The sequence below is a fragment of the Leptosomus discolor genome, chromosome 17 (assembly GCF_034619465.1).
Source record: "Leptosomus discolor isolate bLepDis1 chromosome 17, bLepDis1.hap2, whole genome shotgun sequence".
Classification (NCBI taxonomy): Eukaryota; Metazoa; Chordata; class Aves; order Leptosomiformes; family Leptosomidae; genus Leptosomus; species Leptosomus discolor.
In genome coordinates this window covers 10,750,811-10,773,932 of record NC_141407.1, presented here as the reverse complement: position 1 = coordinate 10,773,932, position 23,122 = coordinate 10,750,811, and the positions used below count along the sequence as shown (strand labels likewise).

The 23,122-nt window shown below is 39.3% G+C and overlaps 1 protein-coding gene across 1 annotated transcript in view; it reads right to left on the bottom strand.

Annotated features, from left to right (window-relative positions):
- Positions 1-5,800, bottom strand: part of TSHZ2 (teashirt zinc finger homeobox 2) — a 63,595-nt gene extending 57,795 nt beyond the window's left edge. Inside the window, exon 1 of the mRNA XM_086474955.1 lies at positions 5,632-5,800. Coding sequence (XP_086331081.1) covers positions 5,632-5,800 — 169 coding nt within the window. The remainder of the gene's footprint in view (positions 1-5,631) is intronic.
- Between the last annotated feature and the right edge of the window lie 17,322 nt (positions 5,801-23,122).

The following is a 23,122-nucleotide window of genomic DNA, read 5'->3' as shown; positions in this document are numbered from 1 at the left end:
TCCTGATGACATCTTGGTCAGAAATGACACATTTTTGAGCCTTACTGTCAACAAATCTGTTTGCTGATGGAAAAGAAAAAAAAAGTCTTTTAGATTGCTCTCTTTTCTACCAAGATGGGAATCTTCCCCTTGCTGTGACCCTCTGTAGCACAAGGACCAAAATGATTACTGGGACATAAAAAAACTATTTCTACCAATAAGAATTATTTCTTTGGGTCTATAGCACATTGGCACTTAAACTATAATGTAGTTACATTTTTTTCTATAATGGATGTTTTTACACGCTATTGGTGCTGTAGAAATACATCTCTTTCTGAGACTTTTGTCTGCAGAAGAAATCGAATGAACATAACCAAAGTGCACATTAGGAGAAAGACATTCTATTAATGAGTAGTAGCACATACTAACAAGTTACTAGTCAGTTAAAAAACTCATTCAAAAGGAATATTGCAGTTAAAACCTTTAAACATGCAGCTTTTCAAATGAGTTTGTCCATAAACAGTAATTGTTAATAACTTGTATTTAATAGACAGTACTTCTACAACAGAATTAACTCATAAAAAGACAAACTAACTTTTCCAGTAAAACACAGTAAAGACAAATACATTTCAGAGCATTCAGCAATTACATGAACACTCACACTCTAGCCCAATTTCCTCCCAATACTGGAAATCTAATGCAAACCAAGGAAGTAAATAACCTGTGTACAAACGGTTCAGAACTGAGCCTTTCATTAAAACAACAACAGCTACAAATACCTGAAATAAATAATGGGCAAATGCTATAAGCTATATCCAGTGAGTCATTTTTTCATCTATATTATTCTCTGTAACTCAGGCTACATTCAGATGGGCTGGTTTCCAGTACTTTCATTAACACTGAATCAACCAATAGGATCAATGTATTTAACTACTAGTCAGTGCAAGTCAGGATAGAAATTCCACCCAATCTAATTAATCCTTGTGATGTTATGGCAAGCATGGAAATGCATAATTACAGTGTAATTACACAGCCACTGTAAATTCAGTAAGTTGTAAATTCAAGGCTAAATTTCAAAATTAGGTCATTTGAGTAGGTTCAAAATTAGGCAAAACCTGTTTGCTCATCCCTGATAATTATGCTGTCAACTTCTCCAAAGCCAGGCACCTCTAAGGAGCATCCAGCTGTTTAATCAGACAAGCCGCCTGACCTGTATGAGGATGAAAGTGAACTCCCCAATTACGGACTCATGGTTTCTTCTGAAAACAATCATTTTGGTCTTACATGGTGTATAAGACTATTAGACAGCCCCAGTGAGACTACAGTAGTTGCATGGACTTTTCTCTGTCAGTCTGGGGGCACCGCATCTTGACAGAATAGAGTAGACTTGCATTTTTACATAATTCCACATGCTACATTAGATAGGATGGTGTGTAGTGATAGACATGTTTTGGCTTGCTTGTGGACAAGTGTCACATAAAGTCTGACTACCTTAGTTTACCACAGCTACAGAAGTTTGAACTTATTGATTGACTTCTATCAGCAAGATTAGAAACCAATAACTACCCTTTTGCAGCAGGGAAAGTTTTCACTTTAAGTAGCAATCCTAAATCCTTATGCAAGGAAAACTCCACTGCAGGGAAAGGTCCATTTGTATTAGTGATGCAAACCAAAGGATTTCAAGAACATCTTTAAAGGCTACTAGGCTTAGGAATGGCAAGATGTATTGGAGCTGTACTTGCCTGTGGTAGCTGTTGGCTGAATGCAGGATGCATAGGTAAAGCTGTATTTTAAAAAGCAATAAGGAAGAGTGTCTATTTTGATCTGTTCCAGTAAGGCCCACCCGGCTTTAAACATTTTTTTGTTCAACAAATGTTTTATGGGGAAAAACGCCTACAAGCTTCTAAGCACACATCCATCTGCTGACCCAGCTGTGGATGCTAATATACATAATGGAAGAGAAATTTCCTGTTACAGATTCTTCTGTAAACTGCAGATCTTAATCCTTTGTTTTAGGTACGGATTCAACAATTTTCATATCAATAATTAAGAAAACAACTTCATTTATTTCACCAAGATCTCAGGCAATGAGTTCTGAATGGAAAATAAAATGAAGCTTTCTTTTTCTTTCTTGACCTTTTTAATGGAATAAAATTGACACCATTTTTAGCTAAGGATATTTGCATAAATATGGAAAGAAAGTAAGCTTTAACAGTAACTTTATCTCAAGTATAGAAAGAGATTTTTATATTGATTTGCATTCATGCTTTGTACTGTATTGTTATTATCAAGGAGTTTTAAATTGAGTAAATATAGGTTTTATCATTTTAAGCACTCTTTAACTATTATGGTGGTGTAAAGGTGCCCTTAATCCCTGTGGGGTTCAGATCTTTTCATTTAAACACACACCTGGTTCATGGTAGGTGAACCAAATTTCTAATTATGAAAAACAGGTCTGGTTTTATATTCAAATTTAGCTTACTTGAATAAAAAAACCAGACGTTACTGTACTTTTTTTTTTTTTTACTATATATTAATGTTACCAGACTTGCTGACTCATGAAACTGAAGTTATAGCAATTTTAGCTATGCTGAAAAATGAATCTATCATTTGAAGAATACTGCACTATTCTTTATCTTGTATTTCTCACTCTGAGTTTTCCTCTTATGCTATCTGCGTTTTCTGGCCTTGGAAGGTTTTAGTGGTGGGGTGATGAATATCAGACCATCTTCTCCTGCGTTTCTGAGATGCCTTTTGTCGTTTGTTGTAGATGAAACTTCAAAAATTCTAGGGCTGGAGTTCACATGTACTCATCTAAACTATCTCCCTGATATTGCAAGGTGGGCTAAAATTAGTAGTTGGAGATTTCAAGCACTCCCACTTCTGATTAGGCTGAGAACATGATCTCCTGTAGCACTTTAGGTACTTCTGCTTCTGTCATTTACTGAAAACCAGAAGTAAAGACAATTACATATTATCTTTCCCGAGTAAAAATGTCAGAAGCAGGGCCACTCACTGGGTTGCTTCACTGGGAATGGACAAAGTTTGTGTCCAAGACAGATGCATGGATGTTCTCCCCACCCCAGATCCCAAGGCTGCAATCAGAATTCCATCTTGAAAATTGCTTCTGTGCTGCCTTCTCTTTTTCTGATGTACTTCTGCTCCTTCTTCTGTAGCACAACAATATTAATCCTTCTCTAGCTTCACATATACGCTCAAGAAAAAACTTGCTTACTTTTGACTCTCACTTCATCACCAACAGCTAGCACTGTTGTTTTGCAGAGAAGCAGTTGCATTAATGACTTGGGGAGCAGAGCAGGTGCACAGATGTCTGTACATACATGTGTTTCACTCAGCTCTTCCATTACTCTAGGCTTTGAACGTTTCCCTTATCGTATATATCAAGTAAAGTAGAAAGTAAAGTAAGTTTTACTATGAATGTTATCTCATTTATTAAGAAAAAGAGATGTGAATTCTGCGTGGGCAACAAAAGGGCCTTAGAGGGAGTGTAAATGTAATTTCACCCTCTCAGGGCTTCTTTACATTACTCTGTAGTATAAAGAGCTCTTACTGGTTGTGTTTTACTTCTGTAACATATGTCTACCCTCTATCTAAAGTCCATATCTAAATGTATCTTCTTGGTCTATTTACGCCACAACGAGCACCATGAATATTTTTTATTTTTGCTAATGCCTTGCTGGGCTGATGAGTAAAATCCCATAGACTCTAATAAACCAGGATAGAAGGATGGAAGGATAATTTAAAATTATGTCCCATGGAAAGCTTCAGTAAATAATAAAAGCATAGATATACTGGCAAGCTAATGTTATCCACTGTGGGAGACATTTAGAAATGAAACCTACACCTGTGCACAATAACATACGTTCAGTGGTGGATCTCTCTTTGCATTCACATACGTGATTGAAGGTACAAATTTAGAGCCTGCTCTGTGCACACATCATCATTACATTCTAGTTTCCACACTATGAAGATTCACTCGTGTTTGTTAAACCTAGGTGGGTATACTTTCCTTCCTATATTAGTCAAGTACAAATGAATGAACAGAAACAGATTAAATGGCAACTCTAATTAAGCAGCTTATATGTCACAGCATACTAACGTCAACATATTGTTTTAGCTACTGCAAATTATCAGTACTAAAGTAGTCTAAATTTCCTCATTATTCTGGCTAGTGACAAAAGATTAGACAAAGAACGAAGAAGGGCAAAGGTGCCTGATTACAAACAATGCTTTAACGAATGATAATATTCTGCATTTCTGTGCTGTTTCCCAGACCTTCACTTCTCAAGTAATGCAAATCCTCAGGCTTCAGGTAGCTCCAGCAGAGCCAGTTCCCACCTGTGGAGGAGCAGGCTTTTCGGTGGTGATAAACTGAGCTCCACCAGCCAGGAAGGGCTGTTTGGCACAGCACAGGCTGTGCTCATTGATATAGGTTCAGAAAGCTTTTTCTACAGGTCAGGAAAGAAAGGTGTAGTGAGGAATATGTCATGTCTCAGGCCAGAAGAGCAGTAAGTGGAAGGAAGAGGTTTCAAGCCCAGCAGCCTTGGCTCAGGTCTCCTCTCTCACACATTTTCTTCCCCTTCTCCTTCCCCTTCTCTCTCTGGATTGCTATTGCCTGTCTCCAGATTTCCACAGCAACAAGAGCATAAAATTCACTATCTGGCCTTTAAGGAGCTTAATGGGGAGACCTTCAGTGTGCACAGTGGTTCTGCTTTTAACTTATTTTTGCAAAGCAGGTATATTTCCAACCAAGAATTAGAGAGAGTGGCCTCAGGCTAAATTGCAGGGAGTCCCAAATGAGTGAACCCTTTGAGGGGAGAATCACTGAAGAGGAAAATGAAGATGACAAGGCTGTTGCTTCTTAATAAACATTATCACATTTTCACCATGCATTATTTATTACTTTTCTTTCACTGATTTATGTTCTAAAACATTTAATCTAATATGTATAACTATATATACATATATACATATACTTAATTCTCTTTTTTTTTTTCCTAAACAAGTCTCAAGTTAAGAGTTCTTTCTTTCTTTTTGCATTGTTAAATTAATGCGTTAATCCTGGCAAAGTTTTCTTCACTTTCCAATCGGAATATAAATATGATTAAATTCAAGGCATTTGATCGAATGCTGTAATGCTATATTTTTGTGTGTACATTACATGTATTTTGCATGTACATACATACATTACATTTGGAAATTTAACTCTCCAAAGTTAAAGATAGAATGTCATAATCAGTCCTAATGTTTCTGTCTGTGCCTGTGCTATCTCTAACCTCATTCTCTACTAGCAATTTCATCTGCTTGTAACCTGCTTTTGTGTGAGGACACAGGAAAGATTATTAACATCTTTTGCAACATCCAAAAGACATAGTATATGAACTCTGGTCCTAAAATGACCAAGGGAAGAAGAAGGCTCGGGTGACTCCAAGCTGATTCAGACAGCAACGCTGACTGTCAGTAAGAGGAGCCCCCGCAGCCCTCCTGGGCTCAAACAAAGCCTTGCCTGAGATTTGGAGAAATCCACAGGAACTCCCAATCCTCCTGCGTAAAACAGAGAGAAGACTGGACGGGACTGGAGGCATCGTCATAAGATGGTGTGACAAGGGTCGTGAAGTTTAGATGCCATACGTAAATGCTGGAAGGCATCATGCATATAAACAAAGTGGCAGCCAGCAGCAAGGCGAAGCCGATCCTCTGCGTTGCTCTGAGCCCTTGTCTGCTCACAGGCTATTTCACTGGCACTCCTTTCTGCACGTAATGCCACAGGACCAAAGTCCTCGTTTTGCAGGTTGCGCATGTTGGAGAAAATTGCTCATGGTTACTTCAGTAGTGCTTGGAAGTGGTGCAAAAGGTCAAATTTTCCAGCACAGGACCCTCCTCTCTCTTATTTTACTTTATGGTCAGATAGACTATTTTTACTCTGAGATCTGCTGCTGTCCAGTAAATATATAACTTTGTTACTAACCAAGCCTGCTCCAGAATGATACCTTTGTGGACACTAAAAACAATTTAATGGCATGTCACAATAGCAATTCACTCTGCTAATAGCCCGGCTCAATAATACTATATTGCATAAACCTCCTTCACTCTTCTGACAAATAATTCACCTTTATGCACTCTGCAGCAAGTTCCATTTCACTAACAAATATATTTCTCCCCTATACCGACAAATAAATATCCAGCATCTTCTTACTGTAACATCAGCTGTTCCTTTGCATGAGGTCAGCAGTGCCATATTTCTACCACGAATCACCTATCTCCATCATAGCCTCAGAGACTATCAGTTTTTAACTGGCACATCAAATCATAGAGAAGGGTGCAGGGAATAAAATCTTGGAAAAAATACGTACATTTTGATATGTCTCACAAGCAGCAGCAGTGAAAAGTTTAAATACTCTGTATGTCAGGGCAGCCTTAAACAAATGTTTATGGGCTTTGCTTTTGCAAGCATAAGTATTTGGGTAAGCACAAACCTCAAGATGTCTCTTGCTTAAAATGCAGTGAAAACTCACAGAGCAGGCAGGCATCCTCCTGCCATCCTGCCTCCTCCGTTGCTTTTTTAAGGAGACTGCCTGCTCAAGGAGAGATATGTTGGGTCTGCTGCACAATATGATAAAAGACTTCAAGGCTGCTTCACAAGTTACTTGGGGTGAATTGTTACCTTGAGTTGGGGGTGGAGCTGCACATGCTCTTTTAAAACCACAGCTGACTCTGAACTTTGGGAGTGGTCAGCTTAAGGTACTTTCCAGACAACATATCCAGATATCCCCTCCATGACTGACGCAAACATTTTTCCTGGAGGCTCAGTGGCTTCATATGACATGAATTTAATGTTCTCAATCTACTTCCTACTCTAGGTTAGGAGAAAGTCTTAGTGCTGTCTTATCAGTCACAGCAGCGAGGATTCAATGGGCCTGGGGAATTAATGATCTTGTGATGATTCTCCCCAAAATCCCATAGTATATTGGGTGGTAGTATGGATGATGTGGTATTATAGCTTCCTGTACTGCTACTGTTCTATAGAGTAAAAATTACCTTTTACAATGTCTGAATTCATGTTAAAAGACAGAAAAGAAAAAAATAAATGCAAGTCTTACAGGTACAAATAGAATGTCTCCTATATTTTTATTTTGCTATGTTATCAGCTTACACTTAGTATAAATTCCTCCTTTCCTAGAAATGAGACTCAAGTGATATATTTAGAAATAGGATCAGCTATCAAAAAGCTGGGTTTTTTTTTTTTCAAATGCCTATGTAGAATCTGCCAAAAAACAACAGCATGCTGTCTCTTTAAGAAGTACTCTAAAATGCTATGGTAAAAAAAGGCCATTTTTGTAGAAGAAACTATTTGTATCAAATATCATGAGAAAATAAGTGCATCATGACAATTTTGAACATCTTTTATGATTTGATTGTCAGTAACGAGGCCCACAGGAGAGTGATAAATGTGCAGCACAAAAAATATCTATTTCACTTAGATAGCAAATTATGCAACTCAGTGCTTGATAGCACTTGGCAAAATACAAATGTAGTTGAATGGAATTGAAATTGTTGCTCTTTGCCTAAGACACAGGTAATATCACCAGGGGTCCTGTCTTTAGATATTTATAAGAGCTAAGAGTTTAAGTAATAGTAGCAGTAATACAAAATTACCTTTAAACATTGAAAACATTTTTACTTTGTTACAGGGTGTAATTTACACTTTTTCTCTAATGGCTTACATACTGAAAATGATGTATTAATGCAATTTTTTCAAATTTAGTTACCTTTTTGTGTTCTAAAATTATATGCTCTCTCTTTTCCCTGTTTGTCACTTTTCAGATTCCATTTAATTCCACATTCATGGAGTTTCATAATTTATCTACTTGTCATAAAAGTTTTCTAAACTTTTAAAAATACAAAATACTCCCAACAAACTCTGACAAAAATGCTTCCAGTTCAACTTTTAGAAATTTTTCAATTTTGTTTTGAACTATTACCATACATTTTGTTGTTGCTGTGAGATTTTTCATACAGTGACATCAAGCAAGGGAAGGAAAAAATGATCAGAGAAGAGTCACTCAAACCATTTATATTAACCTGGCTCTTCACTTATAGATTTATATTCCTGCTTATCCTGCATAGAAGGATGGGAAGATAAATATAAGAAAGACCTGTATAGCTATGTCTTAGCACAAGGTGGGAAATTAATTTCTTATCCTGTGAGAACTTTCAAAATTTTAAAATTTTCCTTCTCCCAAGTCATGAAGAAAAGTTTATGTCATCAGCTAATTAAAAAAAAAAAAAAAAGATCATATTATGATGGGTTTAGTTTTGATCATTTCAAATGACTTTTTCTCCCAGTGCTGATATTTTCACATGTTCATTTATTTGTTTTATAGGAGTTTTTCTTCCAATTAGCTTGAATTTTGAAACCAAGAGCTGTTTCTACTTAAGCAATGTGAAAACACACTATTTTGACAGGATGCCTCTTTAAAACTTTCAAAATTATATTTCTCTAACCAAACCTTTCTATTCAAATAAATTATGTTTCAACATGTCACCCAATGAAAAGTTTAATCCACAAAATCTGGATCATATTTACTGTGCCTCTCTATTTCTTCCTAACCATTTCTATTACCATTTGAGTCCTTCATGACCATCAGACCAAAAAAAGTAACAGGAATTGCTCAAAAGCTGACTCCTTCCTAGGAAATCTTTTGAGTCAAGGATCCAGGGGAACCATGAGAAGGGATGAGGGTTTCTCCCTCTTGGTCCCCCCCATCCACTCCTCTTCAGGGGCTCTGCTCTTGCTGGAGGGCTTGGGACCACCTCACAGTAAGGTGATCCTTGGCATATCTCTATGTCCTCTTCCCTCCTCTACCTCAGTGTGGCAAGAAAATCTACCCCTCATCTTGTACCCCATCTTCTATCTGCTCTTTTCCCAGGACCCCCAAACCCCTGTGATTCCCCTCACACTGCAAACAAGATGAGCTGAATTTGGGAGACCCAGGGAGCCCCAGCCCCTGCCCATGACCCTACTTGCTGCCCCACTGGAGGAGAAGACGGAGTCAGTGTGGAGAATGGGGCCAATGCAGACCATGTAACCTGGCAAAGAGGAGCATGCGGTGCTTCTACTGGTATCCAATGATTTGGAGGTTTTTTAGGTTTGTGTGCGATTCGAGTCATGATGCTGTCACTGGGACATGAGCATTGCTGTTGGACACAGCAAACATGACCAGACACCCATTTTGCACTCTGTGTACCCCTTATGTGAAAAAGCTACTGTGGGGTGGGGGTGGGGAGGAAATGAAAAAGATTAATTGCAATGTATAGTAGAAATACAGGCTCAGACAAGAGAAATACAGGTTCTGACCATCTGCAGTTGTTAAAAGGCTCAATTCATATTGCATATGAGAAGAGGTGTTAGCCTCATAGTTCACAGCCAAATTTTAATGTGGGTAATTCCCTGCATTCCCCTAAAAATTTCAGTTTGACACACCACTGTATTCCTTTTGGCATTGACTCTTGTGTAATGTTGCTGTGCTCTGTTGAATAGTTGCCTTTTTCACCCTACACATGACTTTTCAGCAATAATGGACAATGTTATTGTCAGGTCCTAAAAAACTGTCACCTGCATCTTTTATTGCTTTGCATAACTTTGTCTGGAGTCCAGGGGAGCTTTCATTTTTCCATATCTGTTATTCTTATCTTTCTGGCATCAAATTACAACTTCCTGGGACCTTTGTGGGTCTGGCCCTATGCCAAATAAGGCAGGAAGCTATACATTCTCTTTTAATATTCCATTTCCTTTTCACGTAACTGTAAACTTATACCAAAAAATCCCAGGAAACTAAGGAGTACTTAAGAAGCCTAAAAAGTTGGGATTTACAAAAGCACCATAGAACTAGGAAACAAAATTCCTAAGAATTGCAATCCCAATGAACAATCGTGAATGAAAATAGGCAGCAGTATTTTTACGAGAATGTGTATACAAGTGCCTAATGAAGTTGTAAATAAGGCATTTAAACGACTAGGGTATTTGCAACCCCCTTGAAACTCTCATGGGGGAAGATGTTGACAAATTAAAGCTGCTATTGCTACTCTTATATTAGCTTTTGTATCCTAAACACATCATTAGGTGGTATTTCATGGCATAAAACTCTTACCTGCTTAAAAGATTGATTTGAAATGGAAGACTCCTACAACAATATACAGTTCCTTTGGGTTAGAGCTGGGAGGATCATTCGGAATAAATTTATTAGTTGAAAATGGTTTGTTTATTCTGTCTGAAAATACTTCATTTTCTTAAATATTCTCATATTTATAAATAAATAATCTGTTGAAAGTATTCACCAGATGATTACTATGGATACATTAGTTTACTTTTGAGCAGTTTGTTACATATCTTAAATATTTCAAACACAGATACTTATGATTTTTTTTTTGCTCTCAGAGAAGGGCAACCTTTCAAACCACATTCCAAGTGTCAGGACCTCTTATTCTGCATTTAAAGTTTTTTTGAGCTAAATGCTGTAATTTTAATTTTAAAAGAGCACATTATTGGCAATCCAACAGAAAGCTCCTGAAGATCAGAATAATTGATGGTCTTTTTGGACAAAACTGTATTCAACATATGAGTATTACCAGGGGACTCAAAACCGGTATTTTGTCCTGCTAATAGCGCTCTGCTCACAGACACTCCTGTTCCTGTCAAGAAGGGATAGCGTTTAGAAGAAGACTGACACTGTCAACAAGACAAACAAATATCTTGAGATTCCTAAAGAGCACGACATCTCACACTTTCAGTTTCATTGTATGCCTCTTTTCTAAAATAATTGCAGCTAAAAAGTCCAGTAGGCAGTGTCACTTAAAGCTTTTAGAAAAAAATACCCCTCTTTGAAGTAACATTTAAGATCCACTTTAAAATTCCCTTCCCCAAACACAAAGGAAATTTAAAGTTAAAGCTGAAAATCTGGCTGGAAACCATGTCCTTAAATCAACCTACCTCTCCTTAGCTTTGCAGGGAATCTCACACACTGTACTAATGCCATATGTGCCACAACACACAGGAATAATGGGGTGAGCTGAGGACAGTGTCACACCATACTGACTTACTCTTAATTCAAAATTTCTTCCTTGCTTTTAAGAGGGTAGCTTACAACCCTGCCAAAATTGCACATTTTTTTTTTAAATATACACAGTGAAAAAAAATGCAGCATGAGAACACACAATTTCTGGAGATAAAAACTGAAAGAGTTGCTGAAAGTGGGATAAATTCACCTTTCATGTATGTGCAAACTGGATAAACCCTGAAGAAAGTAAAGGGAGCAATGATAACCTGACAAGGAACAACAGACCTGCACATCAGAAAAAGGCCCAGATTTTTAACTCCCCAGACAACCCCAAAATCAAATCAGGATATTAATTCAAAGCTTCTCTGCCTCAAAATTGAATGGCAGTCAGCATTTAGGGATTGATTTTACTAGATACTAGCAGCAGAGTGGAAAATACAGATAGTCTTTGAAACACATGGTATATAGCATTTTAATTACTCCCGTGCAGACTTCAGCAGTTTCAGTTTATGGGGCTTCATGGGGAAAAAAAAAAAAATATTCTGTTGTTTGATTGTTTCCATTCACTTGGTTTTTGCACCCCTTTTGCATTTCCCTTGACGTGTTTTTCAGTAGAGGTGAGCGGATATATAATGCTGAGATCAGAGCCCCGCTCTTCAAACACCCTGAAAGTTCAGAGGAGGTCAGAGCTGTGAGGTGGCCCTTTGTAGGGGTGGGAAAAAACTGCTCAGATTGGTCCTGTTTCAAAGTGCAAAGCAGATTCTGGGTCTCAAGCGTCACTTCAACCCAGATTCGCTTTCCACATGAAGTCATAATTCTGCTCCAATTTACTTCTTGTACAGACAAGCTTCAGTCAAAACTTTGCCTAGATTTGAAGAAATGTTTGATACAATAGTTTCATCTAGCTCTACTTTCAACTGCTGATCTGAAAACTTCTTTCCTTCTGAATCTTGTCTCACATTTTTTAACTTGTGTCATTTGATATTCAAGTTTCCTTCAAATTTGGTCTTGTCTGAAGGCAGAATCAAGCTCTCTCATTTCCTGGGAATGCATAGGTTATGTGACAAGATACACACAGTTTTGATCATGAGTAAAATTTACTGCTACACAATATTGCAGTTTTAATTAGCAGTAAAGTGAAATGAAAACTCTGTTGTGGTGTGATTAGAACATGGCTTTACAAAACCTGGGAAGGGACTCTTGCATGGTACTTCATATAATGGATGGTATTTCTACATTCATTTATGGCAGTACAAGGGTGTCAGGACTTTGTTGGAAATACTTCAAACAAGAATTGACAGGAATATATTCAGTTTCTTTGTCTGACACATGAAGGGTAGCTTAACTTTTGTGTTGCATACCTTTTATGGTAAAATGTGTTTTTTCTCTTACTGCTTAACTGAGCAAGACATCTTCCTGCTTCAATGAGTTTCTTCCCTAAGTTGCTCCTGCAAGGGCACACCTGTACAATATCTGCTGAGTTGACTGTATGATCCCTCATTAGCTTGTAGTCAAAACAGGCTGGGGAAGCAGAGTGGACTTGGAGCAGCTGAGGAGTGGCTCTGTGAGACTACTTCTTATCACTGTGGTGGTCAGCAAAGATGCTGCCCACGGGAGGAAGGCTGTAATGCCGTGAGTCAGGACTGCTCCATCCAGCAGCCTGACAGATCCATTTGGCAAGGGTGAAAGGGGGCCTACGAGGAGTCCTGGTGATGTGCTGTCTACAAAATGCTCTGCAGGCTCACTTTTCCCACACTGGCCCCTGCTCTCAGCTCTGTGAAATACGTTTGTGTAACCTGTAGCAAAGAGCGCAGCACACAAAGCACTGCGAAGTCTGTAGCCTGGTATAGACTTGAATACGATGACGTGGATTGAGTGACCTGGCAGAAATTTGGGAGCCTCTCCATTTGTCCCTAGAGTCTGTGTAGTGCTTTGGAAATGTTCTGAGCAAAAAAACCTGTGCTCTATTCAGCAAGACTAACCTGTTGAGACTGATTGATCTATGCTACTCTATGCAGAAGACCTCATAACTGGAGCTCAATCAAGCTGATTTGGGGCAGCAGTCTGATGGAAATTATATTACCTACTGCACTACAGTAAACAGGGCTTCTGTTATTTGGAGTAGAAACTTCTGAGAGGTGGGGAGGAGCAGGTTGTATGCAAGGAGAAAAGGAAGAAAACCTCATGATCCCTTTGTGCCTCACCTGTCTGAGGCAAAAGTCCCCCTGGCTGTGATGAAAGAGGAGAGGATACTCAAGGGACTCTGGGCTACAAACAAATGATCTCACTCCTAGCTTCCTTCTTGTAGTGAACAAAAATCTGCAGAAGGGAAGGCAAAGTCTGACTTGCAATCAATCTTCATTAACAGTCAGATTCTTTCACTGCAGCTCTATAAACAGTATTTTTGTGAATTAAAAATAACATTGTGTTAATTACAGTTCTGCATTACCTTTTCTTGTTATGGCATGTTAGGCATACTCCTACTTTACAGAATGCCAATAACTCTTCACAATTTAGATTTCCTTTAGCACTTCCACAGGATTACAGTTCCCTCTTCAGATAAAGGAACAATCCTTTGAGATGATGGCACATCAAATATGCCCTCATATTTGTATTTCCTGTTTTCCAGCCTGTGCTATATCGTGCACAAGCTGAAATGGCACAAAATTCCACATCTGCCATCTACTTCAGAGTGCCATCTTTGAAACTGTCCCAAATTTTCTTGTCCAGTGCCCTATTGACATTCAAGGTTCAGAAAACCAGAAACCCTGTAGCCCTGTATTATGGTCCTTGCTTTTCAAATCTAGTTAAAGCCTCCACAGTGGAAAATCAGCCTTTTGGTCACTCTTGTATACTAACAGTTGGGGGAGCATTGAATATGGATTCATACTGTACCAAAACAAAGCAGCATCTATGTCCTGTGATTGTGTATTGGCAAATTCTGTCTTCTGGGTCCTCACATCATCTTGGTGTGTTGCCCATGAATTCCAACAACATACAGTGTTGAACTCCAGCCAGGACATACAGCACTAGGTACAGTTCAGTGTGAGTCCAATGTCAACGCGGTGTAGCCTGCATCTCTTTCACAACCAGCTTAGAGTCAGTTCTTACAGAGACCCTGAGGGGCAGAGCTAAGAACCAGACCATACCACAAGGAACCAGAGGGCTTGCCTGTGCCTGCGAGCCCAAATAACAAATCCACTTCGTATTTAACACTCCATGAATTAGGGACAGTATAGAAGTACCATCCAAAATGGATCGTTGATACCTACTGATGTAAATCGTACTGAATGCACCAGCACAATGAGCAGGTTTCGTTCCAGGTTTTAGTATGTCTCATGCTGTATTTTTTAAATCTAAAACTTCAAGGCAGTAATATTCCATCCGCTGCACATTTATAATACCATCTCTGGAGCCAGACTCTGAAAGCAACATTTATAAACTGGTGTTAACAGGACCCAGGTGACATTCTCAACACTCGGGTTGGTGTGTGCTATGGAGAGCCATATCCTGATGCTAGTATGCAATTTCCCAATGGAAGTTATGAAATCCACATGTTTGCAAGCTCTGTTTTGAGCATCTAACCACAGAAATTGTTCCTAACAACAAGAATGAGATAGGATCAAGACATCACATGTCAGCAGAAATATCCTCTCCTTCTCCCCCAGTCCACTTCATATTCAGATTTCACAAAACTTTGGTAGGAATTTCCATGACTCATTCAACAGTAATCCATCTTTTATGAGGATTGCTTTATTTGTGGCACTACTATAGAAGACCGAAAATCAGGACTTTTTTTCTTTTGCTTAAGAGATGAATTCATCATTTCATGCCAAATGCATTTGCATAGGATCACAGGCTGCTTACACATTTGGGTGCATCCCCAAAGCAGTGTGAAGCGGACATAAGTACAAATCGATGCAGTACATAACTGCATTTGCTGCAAACCTTTTTACACACGAAGTCCGAAGTGCAGAGGGACCACAATGTATTGGTGCACGGAAATACGGGCAGCCTAGTTCAATGAATTCCTAACTAGGCAGAATAAGCATGAATTAGAGTTACACAGGCTGTTTGCAAATAAATATTCTTTAAACAACAGAGAGACAGGCAGCCCTGTGAGCCACTTGGGTAGAACAGCAATGAGCACCAAGCAAGGACTTTAGTATAGATAGGTGTGTTGAAAATGCCTGGATTGACAAAACTTATTTTAGATAGAGAAAGTGGAACTTGATGTAGATAGAGCAAGGCATACGGGAACAAATAAGCAAATTTCACAGAAAGAAAGAAAGAGAGGAAGAAAGAATAAAAGAAAAAAAGAAAATTCCCCTACAGGTTTCTCCGATAATGTCAACAAGCATCATTCTTACTGCTCTCTCAGTGTATGTCAAGTCCTCTATTGCTTCTAATCTGTTTTAAGCTATATTCTCTATAGACAGACATAACACCAGAGGAGAACATTAAGACCACCTATTCATATTTTTTTGACATCTGAAGTACAGTCAGACCTCGGTAGGACTTCAGCTTTGGCACAGAGTGAATCTGTGATCTTATCAAATATGCAATCCCACATAAAGCAACTGCTGAGCTGCACAAGAGTCACATAAATATTAAAACATTCAGAACGGTTAACTCATCAAACAAGCTGCCTATCCGGACATATGGACAGAAGGACTGAGGAATACGTCATGCAAAATCTTGAATTTAGACTGCATGAAGGAAGTACTCTAAGAAATGAGACAAGCACATACAAAACCCCCACATTTATTACATATGTGGTCATTGCTGGCTTTTAATAAGGAAAGGTTTAAATGGAATTTCCCTAGAGTGTGATTCCTAGGGAGAAGATGATAGAGCGAATGTGTTAGGGTGCCGATCAGGGAGCCAGTATATTTCAGAGCTAGTATAAGCCTGTATTGATCCCATAGCAAAAATCACAGGCAGAAAGAAGATGTGTTATTTTGTAAACAACGTATGAAGGCTATCTGGTGATCAGAGATTGTAGTATTTTCCATCCCTCTGCTCACATGAAGCAGGTGGAGCCACCTTTTACCGAAATTAAAAGACATTCCAACAAGGCCCATTGCTACGCAGCTCAGAGAGCTTGAGGAGACAGCGGTTAATGCAAGTTAAACATATTTGTTTGCCAGTATTTTATAGATGCACCTTACTGAAGAAACTTAGCAAGTGACACACACATTTATTATTTTAACCTCAAAATGAAATATAATAAATATTTTCCAGAGAGCAGATGAGAGACCTTGAGATGTCTGCACCTGCTTTTCAGAGGTGCTGAATTCCCTCTGCTCCCCGTACGGTGATAGGGCTCCCAGTAGCTCAGGTAGGCTGGACTAAAGGCTCTTCTCCCACAGTCTGGGCTCAGGGCCATGTGGATGTCTCTCCATAAATGTCACCACGGTGCTGAGCACCACTTGGAGATCTGGGCTTTATCTTAAGCCTTAAGAGAGTGCAAATGATGAGCACTTTGTCCTGCTGACTCCCCCACTGCTGGCGCAGGAGCCGGTGCTGTGAGAAGAACATGCCTGCCACATCTGTCCAGCTGTCTCTGCCCATCGCAACCCCTCCTTTGGGGAGGTGATGGGGACCGGTGCCCCGGGGCGCTCGGCGGTGCCTGACAGGCCGGGGAGGCTGAGGAGAAGCGACAGCTCGGAGAAGCCTGGCAGTACCATCTAGTGGGTGCTGCCTCACACAGGCAGCCGCTTCCAAAGAAGAAGGGAGAAAAGAGGACAGAGAGCAGAGAAATAAAACATTCTTTATCACTGCTCTTGACAGGTATTATATTGTACTATAGTGCCATTTGTTTAGTTACTGCTACAGCAAGTGCTGTGCAGAAATCTTATAAGCAGCCATATGGCACCTCTGAATGAAAGCCATTATGCTTTTATGAGTAACCCACACTGTCTCTGCTAGGGGAAAGAACCTCCGTTTTCACCAAATGTCATTTTCCTATTCTGAAAGGAAGAAAATATTTCTGACTTTCACTGAACTCCACAAACCTGAGCTGATTCTCCCCTCCTGACAGTGTTTACACACAGTCTAAACCCACTGGAGGTCTCAAATACCCACCAGGTATTTCACTACTGACATTTCGCTGGTTTGATGCTCATGCTTTTCAACTGTGCCATATTAAACAACACTGTTTGCATCTAGTATTAGATTCTATAGTTATAGTTCATTAATATTTTTGTAGTTTACCCTCCATTACATTTGACAGCAACTGTCCAGCCATTCTTAGCATTGTTTTTAAAGAGAGTAACAGACATTTAGGAACAGAAAGTGTATTCTCTAAACAGGGTAAAAAACTCAAGTCATTAAAAATTCCTAGTACTTGGATGCAATATCCAGGCTGCACCTCTTAAATTAACTCCGTGCTTTTGCTGTGTAGAGCAAAGTTTTCGTGGTGATGATTGGAAAAAAAAAATTTTTTCTTCTACATCAGCTTCTCTTTCCAACCCTCCCATATTGCATTAAAAGTGGTTCGTTGTGTTCTGGGGATTTGGTTGTTAAATACTGAACGAAGGTCTGCAACTTGCTAGTTGGGGAGTCACAATCAAAGAAATACGTGTTAAAAGAAGATCGATATTCCTGTACTGTATGTACAGAACTCAACTTCTTTTAAAGCTGTGTATGTTTGCATGTGAAATGGTTGTGATTGTAGGTACAGTTGCAGAAAGTGCATATGCAAATTAGGCACGTAAAGATGAGCACATTTGTATGTGATGGCCATTAAACATATCAGTCCCTTGTCCACTTTTGGTATCTGTATATACGTTACATGTATTGCTTTTTTTTTTTTTTAATATATCAATTTATCAAAAAAGAAAAATAGGCTTCAATGAAATAAAGCCTATGCAGAGACATGTTGTTAAAAGTAATCTAAATAATCTCACTTTACTGCTCCAGATAATTAACACTCTTCAGCAAGAACTTTCCTCTAAATATCAGTCTTCTTTTAGAGAGATTTGCCATTTTACTGCATTCATTATATACACCACACTAAAGTCAAGCCATGTACCAGAAATACTGCAGGGATCACGCAGAATGTAATTGCTCTAATGCTTTGCATATTTATGTTTGAGACCTTTTTATGAAGTGTTACTTTAAAAAAAGAAGGATCAGTTCATCTTTAAAAGGGAGTGATTGATTGCTGCCAGTCAGGCATTCCTTCATTCTTGGCTTCTCTCTTAGTCTCTGTAATAAGTTTTTCACGAACACCAGCCTGTTATTAAAGAACGGTATTCATCATAAGCCAAGCAGAGAGGAGGCAGACTTTGATGGGCACAATACCATATTTCAATCTACAGTGTCCTTTTTGTTAAACTTGATCTGCTGCCTCGTTAGTGTTAGAGCAAAAATACACAAAGCCTTTTGTAAATATTAATCAGAAATGTACAAAACCCTTCTCCAGACTAAATTACTTATTATTGGGCTCTCTCCAGGTGATAATATCTAACTAAAAATTCTGTTTGCCTAAATTGTGGGAGAAAAATACCTTTTATGTACATTTTATGTAGTGCTCTTACAAGGATAAGTGTTTTAAGTAAATGCATTTCTTTACTCTTTTCCTTTTTTTTTTAACCTCCATCCTTCACAGAGAGGAAATATACAGCCCTGCTGTAGATTGTAGGCTTCAGCATTCATCTGAGCAGTATGAGGTTTAAATTCCTGATATCCAGGTTTATTTCTGGCACTGCTGATTAATATAAGAGTGCTTTTTCATGTTTTCCTGCTGAGCTTAAACTTTATGGATGCGAAGCTGTGACTTAAGACACACTGAATTAACAACACATGCTTTAGGCTAGTAAATATGGCCCTGCAGAACAGTTCCCCTAATCATGGTCCAGATGGGTTACAAAGCAGGACTTGGTCTTTTGCACTTCAGAAAGTCCCTGTCAGGACAATAAGGTTTCAGGATTTTGTTGCTGTTGTTGATTCTTGTAGGTTTTTTAATTAACTTCCTTTGAGTCAGGTGAGCTCCATCACTGTTGGTGAGACCAAACAAAATGGAAACTTCTTGCACAAAGTTTTCGCTAACACCACAGATTCAGCTTATGAAATCAATTTGCTTTATATAATTACTGGTACAAGGCCAAAGCTGAAACTTTAGGAAGCTTAGGTTCAAATCCTGTCTCGTTCAGGCATTCCCTTGAAGTTTGTGATGAACATAAAAAAAAGCCATCTGTAAAAATGAGATTAGTCACATAACTTCTAAAATCAAAGCTCAAAGGTCGTTGTCTTCAGAGTCTCTTTGTTAGAGTAAACAATATAAATGCTCTTAAAATAATTCTGCAGAAACAATTTTTATTGCTATCATCGGGCCCAATTCTGCAAACATTTCTTGGAGGAAAAGTAGTTTCCTTAATGAAGCTATTCTTACCAGCAAAGCTATTCGTTGTGCAAGGCTTTTCAGAATCAGCCCCCATTATAGTTAATTTATTGGAGCAAAAAGACTTTTGTGCTCTTTTTAGCAAAACCATTTCAGGCAGAACTCATCTTAAAAGAAAGGACTGAGCAAGCATTTGTGTGACATTAACAGCTGGACCATTTGTAAGTGAAATTACTGCTGTATTGGTATTCGCAGGGTTCAATAACTACTGCCTATTTGGTTGTAAGCTTGAGGAGACACGGGCACTGCTTTTGTTCATGTTTGTACAACACCCAGCACAGCACAGCCCTCAGCAGAATTGCAGCCCCAGGAGTCACAATAATATGGATCTTAAAAACAACATTACAGACATCTGCCACAAATTCTGCAATAATGACTACATATCTAATCACAGCTTTCCTCGTGCATCTGAAAGACTTTGCAAGGATTTGTCTGAAAAGTTTGTGGTAACTATGCAGTCAAAATAAGCACTTAAACACCTTGAAAATATATGTGGAGTCAACTTTCTGAATTGTAACTCTTGGTATTGGCTGACTTGTTTGTGGCAGTTATTTTGTGTACATTTTGCTCTCCCCTGAGATTGCATTTGAATCATCTTAACTGCTAGTCTAGCAATAAGAGGCACCATTCACAAGCATCACTGAAACTACCAATAACAAACTGTAGCCTTCCCCATCAATCCAGCCAGACTAAATGCCCAGAAACAGAGAGTTAGCAAAACACAGCAGACTTATTTATTTTTCTTTTCCTTTACTGATACTGTTTTCACAACCTGACATAACCTGGTAAAGTAATTCTAATTGTATTTTGGATTGATAGCAGCATTTTTGTCAGAATACACAATGTTTACACATTTTGTTTCTCTGTTACAGAACCAGTGTTTTGCCCTGGTGGCCCAAAACATTGAGATCTATAATGCAGAGAAGTCAATGGTAAAACGATCTGAAATTTTATGTCCCAAAAGAAAATTGATGACAAACATTTGGGTTCCATTTTTGTATCATGTAACAGTGGATTAACAAAGATGATTCAGTAGAAAGCAATTAAGGCCACTGAGGAAGTCAGTAGATATACTTGCAAATGACACTTCAGAAGGAGGAGTCTGGCTTTTAACAGCGCCCCAGAGAAACAACCATATGAAGAACAAGGAAAGAGCTGGCTTGCCTAAAACAACTACATGCAGCCCTGACCCCCAATTCAAAGCGGAGCTGGAATAAACATTTCTTGAGGTTCAACTTTCTTCTTTTTAATCACATTTCTATATTTCTTGACTTAATCACAGGTTGGAGTAGAAACAGAGAGCTGGCATGGGGAGACTGGTACTCTCTGGAGCAAGAACTCATCGCAGTTTCTAACCCAGGAGCCAGAGATAACAACAGTTGAGATGCTTAGCCAAGGCTCGGGTAAGTGCTGAGCCCAACAAGAGAGGCTTCCAAACTTTATTTTACTCAAAACCTTCAGTTTTCTACCTGACAGATAAAACAAGCTTTCGCTTTAAGTCCATTCCTGTCTTCTAAGCAGAGGTCCTCAATTAGAAAAGACTGAACATTTATTTCCAGAAAGACTTATTCCCCTTTGTAAGAAATACTCTGCATTAGGTCCTTACTTACAGCCCAATGCTGTGAAATAAATTAAAAGAGCATGCAATCAGTTCAGAATGACTGTAATTAGGCAATCAAATAGCCATAGGAAGCAGAAATCATCAATGTCTTCAGCTAGTTCATTTTGTCAGTGGATTTATTTGTAAGGTTGTTTTTGGCTTTTTAAAGAATACAACCCCAAGATTATAGACTAAAATTTAAAAAGGATTATCGATTCACCAGAATCGTTCTTATGCACATCTTAGACCAGTGTCTACTAACCCCAGCAATTATCTGAAGTCTTCATGCCTACACAATGTCTATGCCAACTCTGCTGGCCGGGAAGGTATGCCCAAGGGACAAAGACCTGTGTGTAGATTCTGCAAAGCACCAGTGCAAAACACACAGAGCAAGCTTCTCCCCACATCTACGTAACAGGAGGGGTAAAAATATTCATCAAGTTTTAGCTTAAAGTCTAGGAAAATCCCAGTGTACAATTAAATAAAACTCATCAAAAACACAACCAAACCATATCCTTCCTGTAATAAAAAGAAGGCAAACAATATGCCCTTATACACGTTTATGCATACCTTTGTAACTGCAGGCTTCCTGCTCAGGAGTTGCCCTGCCAAGAATCATGTATCCTGTGATGAAATTTCTCAATAAATAAAGTGACTTCATTATTGAAAAGCTTAACTGTAGTCGTGTGTGCAGTTTTTAATGCAGTACCAGCCCTAAAGTGCTGATGAGAGAAAACCCAGATGCAGGAGACATTCAAGTTGGAGCCAGGATATTTTAAGGGCTGCAAAGTTTCATCAGCTGAGCTGTGGATCGATTGGTAGATTAAAACACTATATTTGTTCATGGTGGAATCAGCTCCTCCACTGGTGTAAGTCAGCGCAGGAGATTGTAAATCTTTGTCTTAGCTGAGGATCAGGCTCCTGATTTATCGTGTCTTGTTATTTTCAGCACATGTAACAAAATGAGGGGGGATTCAGGATATTCACAGGTAGATCACCATCATTCCACCTCTGGGACTGGAGCTGTTTGTGGGGACTCTGGGATAAGGGTTGGATGGATTCCAGGTTCATTATTATATCCTGATTTGTGGTTAAAACATGTTAAGCCTAAATATTAAGCAAATACATCAGAGGAGGATTTACAGCTGTCCAAGGACACAGTAAACTGTAACACAAGCTCCTAGACTGTATTAAATTTGTATCCCCACAGTTTCTTCTGCTAGGGAATAGAACAAGCAAATCAAGTTGTTCCTGGGACACATTAAGGATAAGCTTGCTATAAATTCCCTCAAACTCAATTGTCTGTGCCCAGACTGGAGCCATCAGCTTCTATTTGAGGCTTTGGTATTCTGAAACTTTTTTTTTTTCCTGGAAAATTTCAAACAAAGCATATTCTTTTGACTTCCCAGCAACAGAGAGGACAAAGAGATATTTTAAAGTGAGTCCAAAGGGCGTTAAACTACCTCCCACCCATCCTCAGCATTATTACAACAACTAATAGACTGTTGGTGTGCTGGACCTGTTTGAGCGGATGAATCACTGCTCAGCTTTGGCCCCAGCGGAGCGCTGCAGACGCTGAACTGTGTGGGAAGTCAGCTGTCAGGCTGATGCAACAAGTCAGAGTTTACCAATCTGTTCTCAGAAAACCGCAACTGGCAAACTGCTTCACATTACGTCAAAGTACTGAAAACAAGGCAGGAAGAGAGATGTACCTCTGCTTCCACTCCTTTAACTACAACTCTCTGACACCTCCCGGCCCATGGACGGTGCCTGCGGGGGGATGTGCTGGTGGACTGCGAGACGCCGGCAGCCCGCTTTGGTGGAGGACCCTCCCACTCCTGAAGTGGGATCTAGACATCTGCCAGTGAAGCTGAGGCCCCCCATGCGCCGTGCGAGGAGAGTCCATCAGAGCAGTGTCCAAATCAGTTAAGGCGCGCTGCCCGGACGGCAGGCTGGAGTCAAACGCGCTGCAAGCAGCTGCCTAGGACAACCCCTCGAAAAGGGTCCAGGCCAGCGCTGACTCTTTAGTCTTGTCTTCCAGGCACCTCACTTTGGGCT